The sequence below is a fragment of the Pongo abelii genome, chromosome 8 (assembly GCF_028885655.2).
Source record: "Pongo abelii isolate AG06213 chromosome 8, NHGRI_mPonAbe1-v2.0_pri, whole genome shotgun sequence".
NCBI lineage: Eukaryota > Metazoa > Chordata > Mammalia > Primates > Hominidae > Pongo > Pongo abelii.
The window spans coordinates 27763288-27782756 of record NC_071993.2 but is presented as its reverse complement, the minus strand read 5'-3'; the positions used below and the strand labels follow the sequence as shown (position 1 = coordinate 27782756).

The 19469-nt window shown below is 40.1% G+C and overlaps 1 protein-coding gene across 1 annotated transcript in view; it reads right to left on the bottom strand.

Annotated features, from left to right (window-relative positions):
- The window catches only part of LOC112135122 (outer dynein arm-docking complex subunit 2), a 64700-nt gene that overhangs the window by 9952 nt on the left and 35279 nt on the right, over nucleotides 1–19469 (bottom strand). The window contains exon 5 of the mRNA XM_054523175.1: nucleotides 15474–15621. Within this exon, the coding sequence (XP_054379150.1) occupies nucleotides 15474–15621 (148 nt within the window). The remainder of the gene's footprint in view (nucleotides 1–15473; nucleotides 15622–19469) is intronic.

Here is a 19469-nt window from a genome sequence, read left to right as displayed (position 1 = left end):
TCCAACATGAGTCTCCTTGGGGGATATGTTAGGGGATGCTGTCAGAACAACGACTTCTTGAGAAGTCCAACGAACCGGCAAAAAGATGGTCAACTCAGATACTGCTGCAGTGCAAAAGGATAGGCAAGAAGAAAGTGTGAGTTATATACATGGTTCAGGCCAGCCAGCTCAGGGTAATTTGAGTCTACCCATGCAGATACTAGCCACTTGCATTTTCACATAGTCCAAGAGTTGATCTGGGCTAGCAAAATTACTCTTATTTACTACAAGGAAAAATCTACGTTCTTAAAATCCATTTTGAACAAAAGTTTGAGTATATCTAGGTTGGAATGTGCTCAAGAGCAGGTATTAAGTCTTTTTAAGTTTATTAGGCCATAAAGAGGTCAGCACAATGTTTTCACATTAAATTCTACTGAGTTTTCCTAGAATGCTTTTTCTGACATTAAATTTGTAAATCTGTTTTAAAGGTAAAAATATTGTTTGCTATTTCAAAAATAAATTATTTTTAGAAATTTTAAAGATGGTATTTTCATGTTAGTAATTTACAGTTAAATCTCACCTCATTATCCTCATCTGTAAAATGGGATAGTAATAAATTTTGGTTGTAAAAATATGAGGACTAAATGGTTTTTGCCATTAGCACTTAGAACAGTGACTTGCAACGTAAGTTCTTCTTACTCAGCTCCTCACTCCCTGCAGTCACTGGAACTTTAATTTCCCTGGCCTATCGGGGGCCTTCGAGGGTCTCAGGAACACCGCCCCCCCACAAAAAAAAAAAAATACTACCTGAGGCTTCAAATGCAAAAGGCTGATTTGAAACAAACTGGATATTTTATCCACTCAGATGAGCTCTGGAGACATCCTGACAGCTTCTTTTTATTATTATTATTATCATACTTTAAGTTTTAGGGTACATGTGCACAAGGTGCAGGTTTGTTACATATGTATACATGTGTCATGTTAGTGTGCTGCACCCATCAACTCGTCATTTAGCATTAGGTGTATCTCCTAATGCTATCCCTCCCCCCTCCCCCCACCCCACAACCGTCCCCCGTGTGTGATGTTCCCCTTCCTGTGTCCATGTGTTCTCATTGTTCAGTTCCCACCTATGAGTGAGAACATGAGGTGTTTGGTTTTTTGTCCTTGTGATAGTTTGCTGAGAATGATGGTTTCCAGCTTCATCCATGTCCCTCCAAAGGACAAGAACTCATCATTTTTTATGGCTGCATAGTATTCCATGGTGTATATGTGCCACATTTTCTTAATCCAGTCTATCACTGTTGGACTGTGGGGTTGGTTCCAAGTCTTTGCTATTGTGAATAGTGAGTGCCGCAACAAACATACGTGTGCATGTGTCTTTATACCAGCATGATATATAATCCTTTGGGTATATACCCAGTAATGGGATGGCTGGGTCAAATGGTATTTCTAGTTCTAGATCCTTGAGGAATCACCACACCGACTTCCACAGTGGTTGAACTAGTTTACAGTCCCACCAACAGTGTAAAAGTGTTCCTATTTCTCCACGTCCTCTCCAGCACCTGTTGTTTCCTGACTTTTTAATGATCACCATTCTAAGTGGTGTGAGATGGTATCTCATTGTGGTTTTGATTTGCATTTCTCTGATGGCCAGTGATGATGAGCATTTTTTCGTGTGTCTGTTGGCTGGATAAATGTCTTCTTTTGAGAAGTGTCTGTTCATATCCTTCACCCACTTTTAGATGGGGTTGGTTTTTTTTCTTGTAAATTTGTTTGAGTTCATTGTAGATTCTGGATATTAGCCCTTTGTCAGATGAGTAGGTTGCAAAAATTTTCTCCCATTCTGTAGGTTGCCTGTTCACTCTGATGGTGGTTTCTTTTGCTGTGCAGAAGCTCTTGAGTTTAATTAGATCCCATTTGTCAATTTTGGCTTTTGTTGCCATTGCTTTTGGTGTTTTAGACATGAAGTCCTTGCCCATGCCTATGTCCTGAATGGTATTGCTTAGGTTTTCTTCTAGGGTTTTTATGGTTTTAGGTCTAACATTTAAGTCTTTAATCCATCTTGAATTAATTTTTGTATAAGGTGTAAGGAAGGGATCCAGTTTCAGCTTTCTACATATGGCTAACCAGTTTTCCCAGCACCATTTATTAAATAGAGAATCCTTTCCCCATTGCTTGTTTTTGTCAGGTTTGTCAAAGATCAGATAGTTGTAGATATGCGGCATTATTTATGAGGGCTCTGTTTTGTTCCATTGGTGTATATCTCTGTTTTGGCACCAGTACCATGCTGTTTTGGTTACTGTAGCCTTGTAGTACAGTTTGAAGTCAGATAGCATGATGCCTCCAGCTTTGTTCTTTTGGCTTAGGATTGACTTGGTGATGCGGGCTCTTTTTTGGTTCCATATGAACTTTAAAGTAGTTTTTTCCAATTCTGTGAAGAAAGTCATTGGTAGCTTGATGCAGATGGCATTGAATCTACAAATTGCCTTGGGCAGTATGGCCATTTTCACGATATTGATTCTTCTACCCATGAGCATGGAATGTTCTTCCATTTGTTTGTATCCTCTTTTATTTCATTGAGCAGTGGTTTGTTGTTCTCCTTGAAGAGGTGCTTCACAACCCTTGTAAGTTGGATTCCTAGGTATTTTATTCTCTTTGAAGCAATTGTGAATGGGAGTTCACTCATGATTTGGCTATCTGTTTGTCTGTTATTGGTGTAAAAGAATGCTTGTGATTTTCGCACATTGATTTTGTATCCTGAGACTTTGCTGAAGTTGCTTATCAGCTTAAGGAGATTTTGGGCTGAGACAATGGGGTTTTCTAGATATACAATCATGTCATCTGCAAACAGGGACAATTTGACTTCCTCTTTTTCTAATTGAATGCCCTTTATTTCCTTCTCCTGCCTGATTGCCCTGGCCAGAACTTCCAACACTATGTTGAATAGGAGTGGTGAGAGAGGGCATCCCTGTCTTGTGCCAGTTTTCAAAGGGAATGCTTCCAGTTTTTGTCCATTCAGTATGATATTGGCTGTGGGTTTGTCATAGATAGCTCTTATTATTTTGAGATACATCCCATCAATACCTAATTTATTGAGAGTTTTTAGCATGAAGCGTTGTTGAATTTTGTCAAAGGCCTTTTCTGCATCTATTGAGATAATCATGTGGTTTTTGTCTTTGGTTCTGTTTATATGCTGGATTACATTTATTGATTTGCATATATTGAACCAGCCTTGCATCCCAGGGATGAAGCCCACTTGATCATGGTGGATAAGCTTTTTGAGGTGCTGCTGGATTCAGTTTGCCAGTATTTTATTGAGGATTTTTGCATCAATGTTCATCAAGGATATTAGTCTAAAATTCTTTTTTTTGTTGTGTCTCTGCCAGGCTTTGGTATCAGGATGATGCTGGCCTCATAAAATGACTTAGGGAGGATTCCCTCTTTTTCTGTTGATTGGAATAGTTTCAGAAGGAATGGTACCAGCTCCTCCTTGTACCTCTGGTAGAATTCGGCTGTGACTCCATCTGGTCCTGGACTTTTATTGGTTGGTAAGCTCTTAATTATTGCCTCAATTTCAGATCCTGTTATTGGTCTATTCAGAGACTCAACTTCTTCCTGGTTTAGTCTTGGGAAGGCGTATGTGTCGAGGAATTTATCCATTTCTTCTAGATTTTCTAGTTTATTTGCGTAGAGGTGTTTATAGCATTCTCTGATGGTAGTTTGTATTTCTGTGGGATCGGTGGTGATATCCCCTTTATCATTTTTTATTGCATCTATTTGATTCTTCTCTCTTTTCTTCTTTATTAGTCTTGCTAGTGGTCTATCAACTTTGTTGATCTTCTCAAAAAACCAGCTCCTGGATTCACTGATTTTTTGAAGGGTTTTTTGTGTCTCTATTTCCTTCAGTTCTGCTCTGATTTTAGTTATTTCTTGCCTTCTGCTAGCTTTTGAATGTGTTTGCTCTTGCTTCTCTAGTTCTTTTAATTGTGATGTTAGGGTGTCAATTTTAGATCTTTCCTGCTTTCTCTTGTGGGCATTTAGTGCTATAAATTTCCCTCTACACACTGTTTTGAATGTGTCCCAGAGATTCTGGTATGTTGTGTCTTTGTTCTCATTGGTTTCAAAGAACATCTTTTACTTCTGCCTTCATTTCGATATGTACCCAGTAGTCATTCAGGAGCAGGTTGTTCAGTTTCCATGTAGTTGAGCGGTTTTGGGTGAGTTTCTTAATCCTGAGTTCTAGTTTGATTGCACTGTGGTCTGAGAGACAGTTTGTTATAATTTCTGTTCTTTTCCATTTGCTGAGGAGTGCTTTACTTCCAACTATGTGGTCAGTTTTGGAACAGGTGTGGTGTGGTGCTGAAAAGAATGTATATTCTGTTGATTTGGGGTGGAGTTCTGTAGATGTCTATTAGGTCTGCTTAGTGCAGAGCTGAGTTCAATTCCTGGATATCTTATTAACTTTCTGTCTCATTGATCTGTCTAATGTTGACAGTGGGGTCTTAAAGTCTCCCATTATTATTGTGTGGGAGTCTAAGTCTCTTTGTAGGTCACTAAGGACTTGCTTTATGAATCTGGGTGCTCCTGTATTGGGTGCATATATATTTAGGATAGTTAGCTCTTCTTGTTGAATTGATCCCTTTACCATTATGTAATGGCCTTCTTTGTCTCTTTTGATCTTTGTTGGTTTAAAGTCTGTTTTATCCGAGACTAGGATTGCAACCCCTCCCTTTTTTTGTTTTCCATTTGCTTGGTAGATCTTCCTCCATCACTTTATTTTGAGCCTATGTGTGTCTCTGCACATGAGATGGGTTTCCTGAATACAGCACACTGATGGGTTTTGACTCTTTATCCAATTTGCCAGTCTGTGTCTTTTAAATGGAGCATTTAGCCCATTTACATTTAAGGTTAATATTGTTATGTGTGAATTTGATCCTGTCATTATGATGTTAGCTGGTTATTTTGCTCATTACTTGATGCAGTTTCTTCCTAGCATCGATGATCTTTACAATTTGGCATGTTTTTGCAGTGGCTGATACTAGTTGTTCCTTTCCATGTTTAGTGCTTCCTTCAGGAGCTCTTTTAGGGCAGGTCTGGTGGTGACAAAATCTCTCAGCATTTGCTTGTCTGTAAAGTATTTTATTTCTCCTCCACTTATGAAGCTTAGTTTGAAATTCTGGGTTGAAAATTCTTTTCTTTAAGAATGTTGAATATTGGCCCCCACTCTCTCCTGGCTTGTAGAATTTCTGCCGATAGATCCACTGTTAGTCTGATGGGCTTCCCTTTGTGGGTAACCCGACCTTTCTCTCTGGCTGCCCTTAACATATTTTCCTTCATTTCAACTTTGGTGAATCTGACAATTATGTGTCTTGGAGTTCCTCTTCTCGAGGAGTATCTTTGCAGCGTTCTCTGTATTCCCTGAATTTGAATGTTGGCCTGCCTTGCTAGATTGGGGAAGTTCTCCTGGATAATACCCTGTAGAGTGTTTTCCAACTTGGTTCCATTCTCCCCGTCACTTTCAGGTACACCAATCAGACGCAGATTTGGTCTTTTCACATAGTCCCATATTTCTTGGAGGCTTTGTTCATTTCTTTTTATTCTTTTTTCTCTAAACTTCTCTTCTCGCTTCATTTCATTCATTTTGTCTTCCATCACTGATACCTTTTCTTCCAGTTGATCACATCGGCTCCTGAGGCTTCTGCATTCTTCACGTAGTTCTCATGCCATGGTTTTCAGCTCCATCAGGTCCTTTAAGGACTTGTCTGCATTGGTTATTCTAGTTAGCCATTCGTCTAATTGTTTTTCAAGGTTTTTAACTTCTTTGCTTTTGGTTCGAACTTCCTCCTTTAGCTCGGAGTAATTTGATCTTCTGAAGCCTTCTTCTCTCAACTCGTCAAAGTCATTCTCCATCCAGCTTTGTTCCGTTGCTGGTGAGGAGCTGTGTTCCTTTGGAGGAGGAGAGGTGCTCTGATTTTTAGAGTTTCCAGTTTTTCTGCTCTGTTTTTTCCCCATCTTTGTGGTTTTATCTACCTTTGGTCTTTGATGATGGTGACGTACAGATGGGTTTTTGGTCTGGATGTCCTTTCTGTTTGTTAGTTTTCCTTCTAACAGTCAGGACCCTCAGCTGCAGGGCTGTTGGAGTTTGCTGGAGGTCCACTCCAGACCCTGTTTGCCTGGGTATCAGCAGTGGTGGCTGCAGAACAGCAGATATTGGTGAACCGCAAATGCTGCTGCCTGACCATTCCTCTGGAAGTTTTGTCTCAGAGGAGTACCCGGCCATGTGAGGTGTCAGTCTGCCCCTACTGGGGAGTGCCTCCCAGTTAGGCTACTCGGGGGTCAGGTACCCACTTGAGGAGGCAATCTGCCCGTTCTCAGATCTGAAGCTGCGTACTGGGAGAACCACTACTCTCTTCAAAGCTGTCAGGGACATTTAAATCTGCAGAGGTTACTGCTGTCTTTTGTTTGTCTGTGCCCTGCCCCCAGAAGTGGAGCCTACAGAGGCAGGTAGGCCTCCTTGAGCTGCGGTAAGCTCCACCCAGTTCGAGCTTCCCAGTAGCTTTGTTTACCTACTCAAGCCTCGGCAATGGCGGGCGCCCCTCCCCCAGCCTCGCTGCCACCTTGCAGTTTGATTTCAGACTGCTGTGCTAGCAATGAGCGAGGCTCCGTGGGTGTAGGACCCTCCGAGATATAATATAACCCTGCAGGATATAATCTCCTGGTGTGCCGTTTGTTAAGCCCATTGGAAAAGCACAGTATTAGGGTGGGAGTGACCCGATTTTCCAGGTGCCGTCTGTCACCCCTTTGTTTGACTAGGAAAGGGAATTCCCTGACCCCTTGCGCTTCCCAGGTGAGGCAATGCCTCACCCTGCTTCAGCTCACACAGGGTGCACTGCACCCACTGTCCTGCTCCCACTCTCCGGCACTCCCCAGTGAGATGAACCCGGTATCTCAGTTGGAAATGCAGAAATCACCCGTCTTCTGCATCGCTCACGCTGGGAGCTGTAGACTGGAGCTGTTCCTATTCGGCCATCTTGGCTCCACCTCAAAAATCTTATATATATCTTGGCGTGTGTATAGAATTCCCTGTTAGTGCTATCAAAAATGTAAATGTGCATTCTCTTTGACTCAAGCAATTCCATTTCAAAGAATCCATCCTATAGCAATAATGCACATATCCAAAAAAATGTAAAAATATTAGCTGCAGTATTGTTTGTAGTAACAAAAACTGATTTGAGGGACAACTTAAATGTTATCAATAAGGCAATTGCTCAATAAATTAATGATATGTGCCTTTAATGGAATACTATGTAATAATTAAAAGGAGTGAGGCAGCTATGAAAGATCACCAAGACAGAATATTAAATATAGAAAGTAAAATGTAGAATAATAGTAGGATTTCATTTATGTATATAAATGATATATGTATATGTATATAAACAGAAATATCTGGAAGCAGCTTCCACTTTGCATGGCTTGAAGTTTTATATTAAGCATATATGAGTGTGATATTTGTATAATATTTAAAGATTTTAAACACAGAAGGGAGTAAGGGAAACAGGGGAAGAATACCACGTGCTTCTGCTATGCCCTGTGTCAAAGAAACATCAGCAGCCACAACCAGACAGCCACACCCACTCAGGGAGCAAGAGCTGGGAAGAACCACAGCCCTGCGAGAGAAATCTCAAAGGCCAATGGACCAAAAAGGGACATGGAGTTTAATATTTTTCCTGCAAATATGCAATTTTAAATAATGACAATAGATCTATAGAGAGATATAAAATGAAAAATCATTTATACCAAATCTTATGCCTCTTATTCACTCCTTAACTCATATACTAAAAATTCATCAGCATGCAGGCTCTGTAACAGGCCATGAGTGTGTGTTTTTAAAACAGAAGGCAAAGCAGCCTAGCACATTATAGAAACTGGGAATAAGCCAGTACCACTACTCTTCTCCAATCTACTTAGCTTTCTCAAATGAATTTTAGGGGAAAAGCATATTTTAAGGAACAAAAATAAGTGTTGTTGCAAAAACATGGGGCAAGAAATTCCCCGAAAAGATGTACTACATAAAACTGCCTTAGATAACACAGTTCATGCCAACCAAAAATCTTATAAATAACTAGATGGGTATGTGTATCATATCATTATGCTCTAGCTATGCTGGCTCATAGCACACGTTCATGAATAAACACATGAGTGAATGAATGAATGAATGAATGAATGAGTTAAAGCTTAAGGGAACTCCCCTGAGATTTTTAATATCGTCATTTTTCAGTCCTTAAGTTGACGTGGTAGCATAGTGCTAGCTAGTGGTCATATAAACTGTTATGAGTCAGTAGCACTGTGTTATCATACTGATCTAATTGTCTTTACTCTGCTTTTTCTCCACACGTATTTACTTAATGAATGCCAAGAGGCAAGGAAAGCTTAAAGCTCAAATATTTAAATACAGATTCCCCTTTGGGAATGACGGAGATGAGCCTCTCCATTTCTTCCACAATCTCCTTTATAACAAAAATAAAAGATGACGAATTCTTTTGTGGGCAATATAAGCATACAAGTAACACACATTACCAGTAATCCAAACACTTAAAATGCATTCATTTCTTACACTACAATATTTATGAAAACATAAATGCAGATTCTGAGTAGACTTTTTTTAGCTGATGGAATTTAAATATCTTATGATTTCAAACAGGCAATTTTTAAAAAATAGTCACAAAAGTTGTCCTATTCGTTTGTCACTGACTTTTTAAAGAAAGCTCAACCCACATCAATGTAGCAACACATGTACTAACTTAAAGAATGTTTCTCAGGAACATGGTACTCATTTGCCTTTCTAACTACTGGAGTTGATTCGAGTGGACGAACAGTGAGCATTGTTTTCCATTTTCTAAATACTCTTTTTAACAAGAATAACTCTGTGCCATCACATTCTTTTCCATTTTTTTTTAAGTAAAGACAGCAAAAGAGCACAGTCTAATATGGCCTTCCAAACATGAATACTGAGTTCCTTTATGGGAAGGGCTCCCTGTTAACTCTTACTCGAATGAAGAAATTCAAGCAAGAGAAAAGACAGGAAGGTACAACAGCAAGTTCTGCAGGCCTCCTGGGTCCTGAATTTCTTGACAGTGGAACCGAACAACCAGGCAATGTGCAATAAAGATAGAAGCCTGGACTCAGTCTCGGCCCGCAGCTGCCTTCTGTGTGGCCTGGAGCAAAGAATTTCTCAGCTTTTCCACCAATGAAACAAGGATCAAACTACCTGCCACTCCATACCCAAAACTCAAGTAATGGGAAAGGAATTGAATTAACTGTAATTGATTGCAAAGTACAACAAATTCCTACAACAAAAACTCACACAACTTCCAATTACCACTTGAAAGCACTATTTAACCCCAGGGGTGTGTGTGTGTTTGTGTGTGTGTATGTGTTTATGTGTATGTGTGTGTTTAATCAGCTTATGTAAGATCATTAAGGAACTGAGCCCCACAAATGCAGTCTTTAACATAGGTTCTCAAGTCTGAAAAATGTCCTTGCCAGGAATCCACCTCCAGAGAAGAAACCCAAAACCTGCCAGGGAGAGAACTCTGGGAGTCCCTTCTGAAGCTGGCAGCCCAGTGGCATTTCTGATGTGAATGTCTTTTAGATGTCACTCTGGATTGGAGTATTGACCACTGCTAAGCTGGGATTCACCAGGCATCTGGTGGCCTGAAAATTCTCAATTTGTGGTTACAGAGCAGAAGCATGGCAAGCAATCTGGCTCATGTGAAAGGTGAAATCAACGCCAGTGTTTGATGAATTTGATGACATAGGACAAACAAATTAGGCTTAGGCTACCCCTCACCAACCTGTCGTGGGTCAGGGGTGAGGATGAATGTGTTGTAATGGCCATCCTTTCTGCCAGTGTAACCCCATTGTCACTGTATTCTCATCCCTTCCCATCAGATTCACTTGGCATACCACCTGCTGCTGGATTCATCTTTCCAAATCAATGCTTTCATCGTCCCTTTCCCCACTCACCCACCTGGACTCTGATCGAAATCCCAGGTGCAGAAGCTGGCATCCCACAGTGAGGAGGTACACGTGGAGAAATGGCCCTGGGAATGAGCCCTAGAGGCCTCCATCATTGCAGCAAGTACTCAGGGATAAGACCAGCTGGATGAAGTATTTCAGAGTATGGGCAGATATCCAACTGTGCTTGCCAATGTAACCCTTTGTGAGCCTAGAGCTGGTGCCTGGATAATACGGGCATCTTACCCTCTAGTGACAACTCTAGGAAATATCTTCAAGGGAAAGAAAGCATAATTCTAGGCCCAGCTTCTGACATGCCTCTAAACTACCAAAAAGCTGACCAACCAACCATGTTCTTGGCATTATTCTAGTCTTCTCAGTTTCTTCTTGGATTTACTGATCCTATAGTTTTAAATACTATAGCCACTCTACCTTCAATCCACATTGAAATGGATTTCTTTTTTGTTTTTTGTTGGTTTGTTTTTGAGACGGAGTCTTGCTCTGTCGCCCAGGCTGGAGGGACGTGGCACTATCTCGGCTCACTGCAACCTCTGCCTCCTGGTTCAAGAGATTCCCCTTCCTCAGCCTCCCAAGTAGGTGGGACTACAGGTGCATGCCACCATTCCCAGTTAATTTTTTGTATTTTAGTAGAGATGGGGTTTCACCATGTTGGTCTGGATGGTCTCAATCTCCTGACCTCGTGATCTGCCCGCCTTGGCCTCCCAAAGTGCTGGGATTACCTGAAATGGATTTCAACATGTTTTTCACTTTGGGTCCAGAAACTCTTTTTCATTATAATGTGTATAAAATGCAAACCTACTTATAATTATGATCTTTCAACATTTTACCCCACTCTACTGAAGAATACCCATTTGTATGAATTTATAACATAGAGTACTTGTAACTAATATTTATTTCCACATTTCCAAACAAAGAAAATATCCTACATCCCTTCTCCTATTTCACAAAGGGGCTCTCCACATACCTTATTTAGAAATGAGCACGATTTCACTGAAGTTTTAGAGAGACTCACAGATTTAGTATGGAGTATAGAGACATTAACAAACCATCTCCTTTAATCGCTGGAAGCGATCAAAAGCAAGACATTTTCCTTGCAAGATTTTAAAACAATCTTGGCCAAGGGAGAAAATAATATCCATATAAAGTCAGCAAATACAGCAATCAACTAGTATGTCTACAAGAAAGACGGCAGGAAAAAGAAGAGAGAGGGATGCACAAAAAAGTAGGAAAGAAGTCAACAGCAGAAGGAAAGACAGGCTCAGAGGCAGGAAGAACTGCTTTCAGGCGGCTGAGAGTGAAGAACAGCAAAGCCCTGCCACTAAGGAACCTCGCCCTCTCCCCTTTGCACCATCGGGGCAGAGGTGGGGAGGCGAGCTTGTGCACATTAGCAAGATGCCCTGCAAGATACAGCAATAAAATTGATGTGGTCTCTCTACTCAAGAAGTAGGTAGTAAGACAACCTGAACCATCAGGATGGCAGAAGGCAGAACATAAGTGCTTATCAGTAAGGTAGCTGAAAAGGGGGTTCATTGCTTCCTTTAGAATTAGGGTACAGCATCATCAGCTATGGGGGAGAAAAGAAGCTGGAAGGTTGGTGAGTAAAAATGTGATACATTCATTAATTTAAAAATTCAATTGTGTTCACAAAATCCAGATGAAAAGAATATATACATATATAAAACTTGCAGGTTGAAATTAACATATGTCAAACCAAATAATTAAATACAAACTATTTTTATGTGCCAAGATATGAGCTCATAGCTCTGGACGAATAATAAGCTATAGTTCATTGACCTGTTTGGGTATTAATGAGCTCATTAAATCTCTTTTTTTTTTTCCCAACAATCACAGACATTACTTAGAAAATGGTAAATAGAAAGTCAGGTCAACATGAACATTTCTCTGCTAGCTTAAATCTACATTTAAATCATAATTTCATAAATTAAAATGTCAAGTGTATTTATTTTGAGATTGCCTAGAGACATTCAATTTTGCATTTCATAGACTTTTAGTATCATTTCGTGTCTCCATATAAAATATTTATGTGTCGAAAACCTTGAAATCATTTATAGATATACTTTTCCTTTTATTGGCTATGTGAAGAATATTTACCTGTAGGAACTATAAGAATTCCAAGCGATTTACTGTCTGGCCAAGAGTATCACATTTGCACATGATTTATTGATGAATAACTTGTGCAAATTTAAGTAGCACTTCATCAATAAATGTTTTCTTTAGCTGTACTGGGACAGAAATAGTGCATCTCTTTTTGGCCTAAAGCTACATGGACTTATCCTAAATAGTTGAAAAACTCAAGACAGTTATCCAGTAATTAGGCTATTATGAGAAACTCTCTTTGCCATGTTCACTGGGAGGATATTATTGAGGCTGTTCACTCTCTCACTCCGTGCCTGCCCCATTAAATCCTAAGGGAGAAAATTCTCTGTGCTCTTAGCACCAGGATCAGTTATACTCACTGGCAACTGGTTTGTTTTTATTTTAAGACGTTGAGAGACTTTCCCTCCCTGTATTAACTCACTCTATTTCCCTCCTTTTATTGGTTGCTAGAGAACTGAAAGTAAAAGTTGAAGGCCACCTGCACGAGCCAGTTAAGTCTCCATGCCAAACATTTTCTACAATAACAATAAGCAATAGAAATGATTATTATTGCCAACAGTTACTACTTTGTGCTAAGCACTTTACATGTGTTATATTTCATTTAACATTCTTAATAATCCTAATATAAGAGAACTTTTATTTTTCCATCTTCACCAGTGAGGAAACTGAAGCTTAGCGGGGTTAGTCAACTCACCCAAGGCCATTGAGTAAGCGGCAGAATTTCAACTCAACTGGTCTTTCCAAAGTCAAAGATCATGCTTCTAATTGCTCTGGTATTCTGCTTCCTGGTCCATCTTTTGTTTCTGCCATTTTGACTCTTGTTTCCTTTTGCTAATGAAATAAAGATAATGGACCAGGACTCCTGGGAAAAACTCAGGACTCTCTTAATTCATCTTCTGAAAGGCTATGTCTTGGACGGGCGTAGAGGCTCATGCCTGTAATCCCAGCACTTTGGGAGCCAAGGTGGGAAGACTGATTGAGGCCAGGAGTTCAAGATCAGCCTAGGAAAGAGAAAAGGAAAGAAGGAAGGGGAGGAGAGGGGAAGGGAGGGGAGGAGAGGGGAGGAGAGGAAAGGAGAAGAAGAAGGGTGGACCATGTCTAAGCCTCAGTCGCCCTGTCTAGAGCTGCCCGCCTCAGAGAGAGAGTGGTGCTGGCAAAGTTCTCCACTGCCAGTTTTGTTTTTTTTCCCCCAGATGGCATGCTTTTTAAGAGTCCAGGAGAGGTAATCACAGGAGGCCCTGGGGTTCAGTAAAGATGCAGAGGCACTGTTGCAAGGGTGTCCTAAATGTCCCAAGGCTGGACATGGTCGCCGTGCGTGCCAGTCTGGACCACTGTGTTGAACTATGTGGTTTGTGCACAAATCCTCCTGCCAAAGGGGAGTGCAGAAGTGTGTGGCCTGAATCTAGCCTGTGCTCCATGCTAGTGTTTCCAAATTCCCAACAAGTTAATCTTCAAGATTCAGGAATATACAATCAAAATTCCTAGGAATTTTCATGAGTTCCCAAAATTATATTATTCTGTATTTTTCCTAACATTTCATTTACATGTCTTTAAATAATAATGAATGCCTATAATAATAGTGAATCATTTCTATCATAATAAACAGTGAATCATTTTTTGTGGTAGAGTTACACTAAAAATTTCAGAGGTTTTCTGTAAAAAAAACTTATGTAATAAATGCATGATTTATTATTATTATGAGCCAAAATATGTGACATAATTATATTGCAACAACATGTAAAAACAATGCGCACCTGATATAGAAATTTCATAATACGAAACACTAAATGAGGGAAACATTAACACAAAATAAATGCCAAATAAAAACCATTTTAAAAATTGACAGATGCCATACAAATATTTAATATTTATGAAGTATCATGCTTAATATGAAATTTTAAAACTCACAAAATATTAACTGTTCTCTCCAATAGTCTAGAGGTTTGTTTCATGACAAACAGCCCAGACTAAAAAACAATATTTTTCATTTTACATTGATGTTGGTCAAATCATTAGGAGCCTGCCAAAAGGATCTCCAAGTTGAGCATTAGGGCTTGTTTCGTATAAGCTCATGTCCTTTTTGAAATACAAAATTTTTATTTATTTATTTATCTATTTATTTATTTTATTTTTTGAGATGGAGTTTTGCTCTTATCACCCAGGCTGGAGTGCAATGGCACAATCTTGGCTCACTGCAACCTCCGCCTCCTGGGTTCAAGCGATTCTCCTGCCTCAGCCTCCCAAGTAGCTGGGATTACAGGTGTCCACCACCACACCCAGCTAATTTTTTTTGTATTTTTAGTAGAGACAGGGTTTCACCGTGTTAGCCAGGCTAGTCTTGATCTCCTGACCTCAGATGATCCACCCACCTCGGCCTCCCTAAGTGCTGGGATTACAGACGTAAGCCACCATGTCCAGCCAAAATACAAATTATTTTTAATTGACAAAGAATAATTGTATATTTTTGTGGGGTACAATGTAATATTTTGATAAATGTTTACATTGTGCAATGATTAAATCAAGCAAAGCCACTGGCAAATGCCCTTGGCTGATTTGACCAAAGACATGGAAAAGCAGAAAGAAACCATGAGTTAAGTCAAATACTTTTTCACAAATACTTCTGGACGTCGGCTTTACGCAGGCCTAGATAAAATCAATACTTGCTATCTGATGTCAGAAATGAATATTAATCTGGGTTTTGGTGAGCCATTCCCCTTGCCCTCCTGCAAATTCAAATACTTAAATACATTACGTGGGCCAATTATTATGTAAAATATTCTTGTATATGCTATCTGACTTGAGAGAAATGAAAATGAACCAATCCATATTATAAACACCCACAATGTCTCAGAAACCACGCTATATGTTTCAAGTGTATTTTCTTAAACTTTGTAATAGTCCTGTAGTAGAGGTATATTAATTTTATTCCAAGGGTTGAGAAAATTAGGGCTCAAAACTGTAACGTTTCAACAGCTACGTTGCTAGTAAGTGAAACAGCCTGGAGTTTAACCAAAGTCCGCTTTAAAAATCCATGTTATTTCTTCCACACCATACTACAAATCATAAAATGGCAGCAAGTCACAGTGTCAGCTGTTCACCATGCCCACTCCCCACCCAGGAGAGAGGGTTGGTACCAGGCAGCCTGGTTGCTCCATGAGGATGAATCTTGCATCTTCAGGGTAATAAGACCTTCCCCTGTACACACTTAGATAAAACAACAGGAATGCTTACTACTCTTATTTGAAAGAAATGTAAAGTAAACTTGGAAGCAGCATATACATCCTTGGGAAATTATTTTAAATGAACATTGCAAACATACTACCATAGGCCTTTCTTACCTTTAAATATTTCACCAGCTTCTGAATTTGCCAATATTCTGATGGCAAATCTGCACTTGCTTCCTGACGATGGTCAGGTGGTTCTTCATCTTCCTCACTTTCTGAGGAGCTATCACTAACAATTTCCTCAATCTTTTCAGCACTCTTCCTAAGAACAATAACAACACACATACACATGTAAGCTATAGTGTGGAGACAGTTATAATCATATTTTGGCAATATGGGCACAAGCAATGGATCAGATACCAACACCTTCTGAGTTCTAGTAGATCTCTGTTAAGATCTACATGAGGCCAGGTACAGTGGTTCATGCCTATAATCCCAGTGCTTTGGGAGGCTGAGGTGGGAGGATCACTTGAGGCCAAGATTTCAATGCCAGCCTGGACAACATAGCAAGATTCTGTCTCTACAAAAACAAATTTTAATTAGCCAGACATGGTGGTGCATGCCTGTAATCTCAGCTACTCAGGAGGCTTGACGCAGGAGGATCACTTGAGCCCAGGAGTTTGAGCTGCAGTAAACCATTATTACATTATCATACCACTGCCCTCCAGCCTGGAAGACAGAGCAAGACTCTGTCTCAAAAATAAAATAAAATAAAAAGGAACTGCGTGAGGTGAATAAACCTGTCTCTATCGCAGGTGCAATTGCTCTGGGTGCAATAATCATAATAAAGAAAACAGTGAGAAATAAACAAGGGTATTCAGTGAATGTCCTAAGGCTGCGCTTTTCAATAAGACTGTCACTCATTGCATGTGGTCGTCTATATTTACAGATATTTGAACTTATTTATTTAACTAAAATTGAAGAAAATTAAAAATCCAGTTCTCCAATCACACTAGCCACATTTCAAGTGCTCAATGGCCCACGTGCCTCGTGGTTACCACACTGGACAGCTCAGATATTGACTATTTCTATTATTCCAGTAACTTCAACTGGGCAGTGCCACAAGGCCCTAAAGTGAAAGAGTCTCTTTTACCAAAGAGAGTCAATATTCAGCACATCCCTCCATAATGCCTACACTGAAGTACTTGGAAGGGCACAAGGTGCCAAAGAACAGCAATAACATGAACATAATCAGGTTCAGGACCAAAGAGTTAACCTCCAACTCTGAGAGACATTACCATGCAAAGTGTTGAGTTCCACAGAAGTACACCACATTATATGGTTTGATGCATAGACAACAGTATTACAAGAGCCTTCTGAATCCAATATACTCCCTATGTCCCTACAGAGGTCCCTCATGCACATGCACACTCATCACACCAACTTGTCTCCACCTCCCACTGCTGGATGCCAGGTTACTGCCATTGGGTCACCAAACCCACAATGATGTCTCAAGAACTACTCATCCATCACTCACATGTGGAGAGGTGCTAAATCCAGGATATTTATCCTGATATTGTTTCCCACATATTCCTCATCTTACAGGACAGAAGCAAACTTTTAAATCTTCTAGCTATTTTTAATATTAAATAATACCAACAGCAGCCACCAGTTTTGTCTAGGTTGCTCTATTTTGTCCTAGGTCTTTTTTTTTTTTTTTTTTTTTTTTTGTGAGATGGAGTCTCATTCACTCTGTCGCCCAGGCTGGAGTGTACTGGCAAGATCTTGGCTCACTGCAACCTCTGCCACCCGGGTTCAAGTGATTCTCCTGCCTCAGCCTCCTGAGTAGCTGGGCTTACAGGCACGCACCACCACGTCTGGCTAATTTTTGTATTTTTAGTAGAGACGGGGTTTCACCATGTTGGTCAGGCTGGTCTCGAACTGTTGACCTCGTGATCGTCCCGTCTCGGCCTCCCAAAGTGCTGGTATTACAGGCATGAGCCACTGCGCCCAGCCTGTCCCAGGCATTTTATATTTATTATTTCTAAACTTCACAACCACTTTGCAAAGCAGGCTCTATTATCTGCATTCTACAACCTCAGAGAAATTAAGAGGAGAAAAAAAATCATTTGCTTTGAAGGATCCAAAATTACTTAAAATATGACTCTTGCCAATCACATATTAAGGTGTCCTTAAATATCAAAGTCACAAAGTCAATGACCATTATAGATCACACAAGTCCACAATACTTTTCCTCTAATTCTGAAATCGAAAAATCTCTGAAAACTGATTTTTTTCCCCACTGGACTTAACTTGTTGCTAAAGCCTTATATGAATTGATACTAGACTATTTATGGTCTTTATTCCTCTCATTCAGTGTGAATATTCATGTTTCACTACAGAAATGCTCATGTTTTTGATTATAGGGTATTGGCTCACACTCCAATAGAGGTTATCATATATATTATATGAATTTCATTACCCTTTTTTAAAGTGAGTTTTTCAGAACCGCTCGCATTTGGCCGCGAGAGTTCAGGACAACAGACTGTGGGTTAAATGTCTCATTTTAATTCTCTCAACAATCTATGAGGTTGTTATTACTCTCATTAGAGAGACAATGAGTTAAAAATAATTTGGGCCGGGGGTGGTGGCTCACACCTGTAATCCCAGCACTTTGGGAGGCCGAGGTGTGTGGATTGCTTGAGGTTGGGAGTTTGAGACCAGCCTAGCCAACATGGTGAAACCCTGTCTCTACTAAAAATACAAAAATTAGCTGGGTGTGGTGGTGTGTGCCTCTTGTCCCAGTTACTCGGGTGGCTGAGGTAGGAGAATCACTTGAACCTGGGAGGCAGAGGTTGCAGTGTGGCAAAATTGTGCTACCGCACTCCAGCCTGGATGACAGAGCAAGATTCTGTAATAATAATTTGAACAAAACTCCATGGTGAGTAAAGTGGCTGTGTTAAAACAAATACTTGTAATGGGAGCTGTTCATCTTGGTTCCTAGATGAGCTGGGGTAGTCATTTAACTTGTGTGTGCCTCAGTTTCCTCACCTGCAAATTGGGGATGATAACAGCAATTAGTAAGTAAAAAGTTTATAACAGTGCCTGGCATACAAAAAGCATGAAATACGTGTTAGATAGTTCTGTATTATCATGCATATTCATTCACCAAACATGCATGGAGGGCCCGCTGGCTGTCAGGTATCAAGGGAATGCTATTGAAGAATGCTGTATTTCAGTATCTTTGTTAAACTCCAAGGAAAAGCTGTGGTTTTGTTTTTGAAGATCTGATCTGTTTTCATCTTAGGGACCACATAAATTAAGTAACTGGTTAGGTTTTTGTCTTTACCTCGATCTTCAGCAAGAACAGAATCAAATCTGTGGTCTATGAGTAATTATCTAAGTTCCCATTATTTTGTAGCTCAGTACCTTGTCCACTTTGGTCACCATCAGAAAATTTTTATTTCTGTGTTTTCTTGTAGTGTCTTAGTAAGTTCCATGAAGGCAAGGACCATTTCTGTCTTTTGTACTTTTTATACTGTCTCCCCTAGCACAAGGAAGGCAGTCAGTAAATAATTGCTAGAAGAATTAATAAATTAATGCAGGTATGAATAAGTGAATGAACAAAATTCAGTCTAGGTTAAGATTTTGGAAGAAGGGTACTTCTGGTGATAATTCCAGGAAGTGGCAGTAGCAGCAGCTTGATGGAGAGGAGGCAACAGTCAGTGAGACTGAAACCAGGGAGTGCGTAGGCCAAGATTTGGTACTGGTTTTCCTCCTGGGGTTTCAGGTTTTTCAAGATGATGATGGGACATAGGATGAAAGTGATAGTGAGTCAATGTCAAAATCGTCAGTGACAATGGATCCATAGAAAACAGCAACCAGGAAAGACAGAGGGTTACATCAGCCTCATAGTAAAGGAGATCTAATCTGAAGAGTAAGGTAGTTTGAAGCAATAAAGAGGAGATTTCTGCCTACAGTCCCCATGCCCTGTGGTTACACAGAGCCTGGGGAAAAGAAGATCTGAAGGAGAACCGCTGCTGTCATGGAAAAGTTTCAATAAATGCAAGAAAGGAGAGAGTGGAGGCTTTGGTGCATAGGGTGAGGATATAAGAAAATTCATTTCCTTGTATATGAGGTGGGGGCAAGCAAAAAAATGTAGAAGAAAGA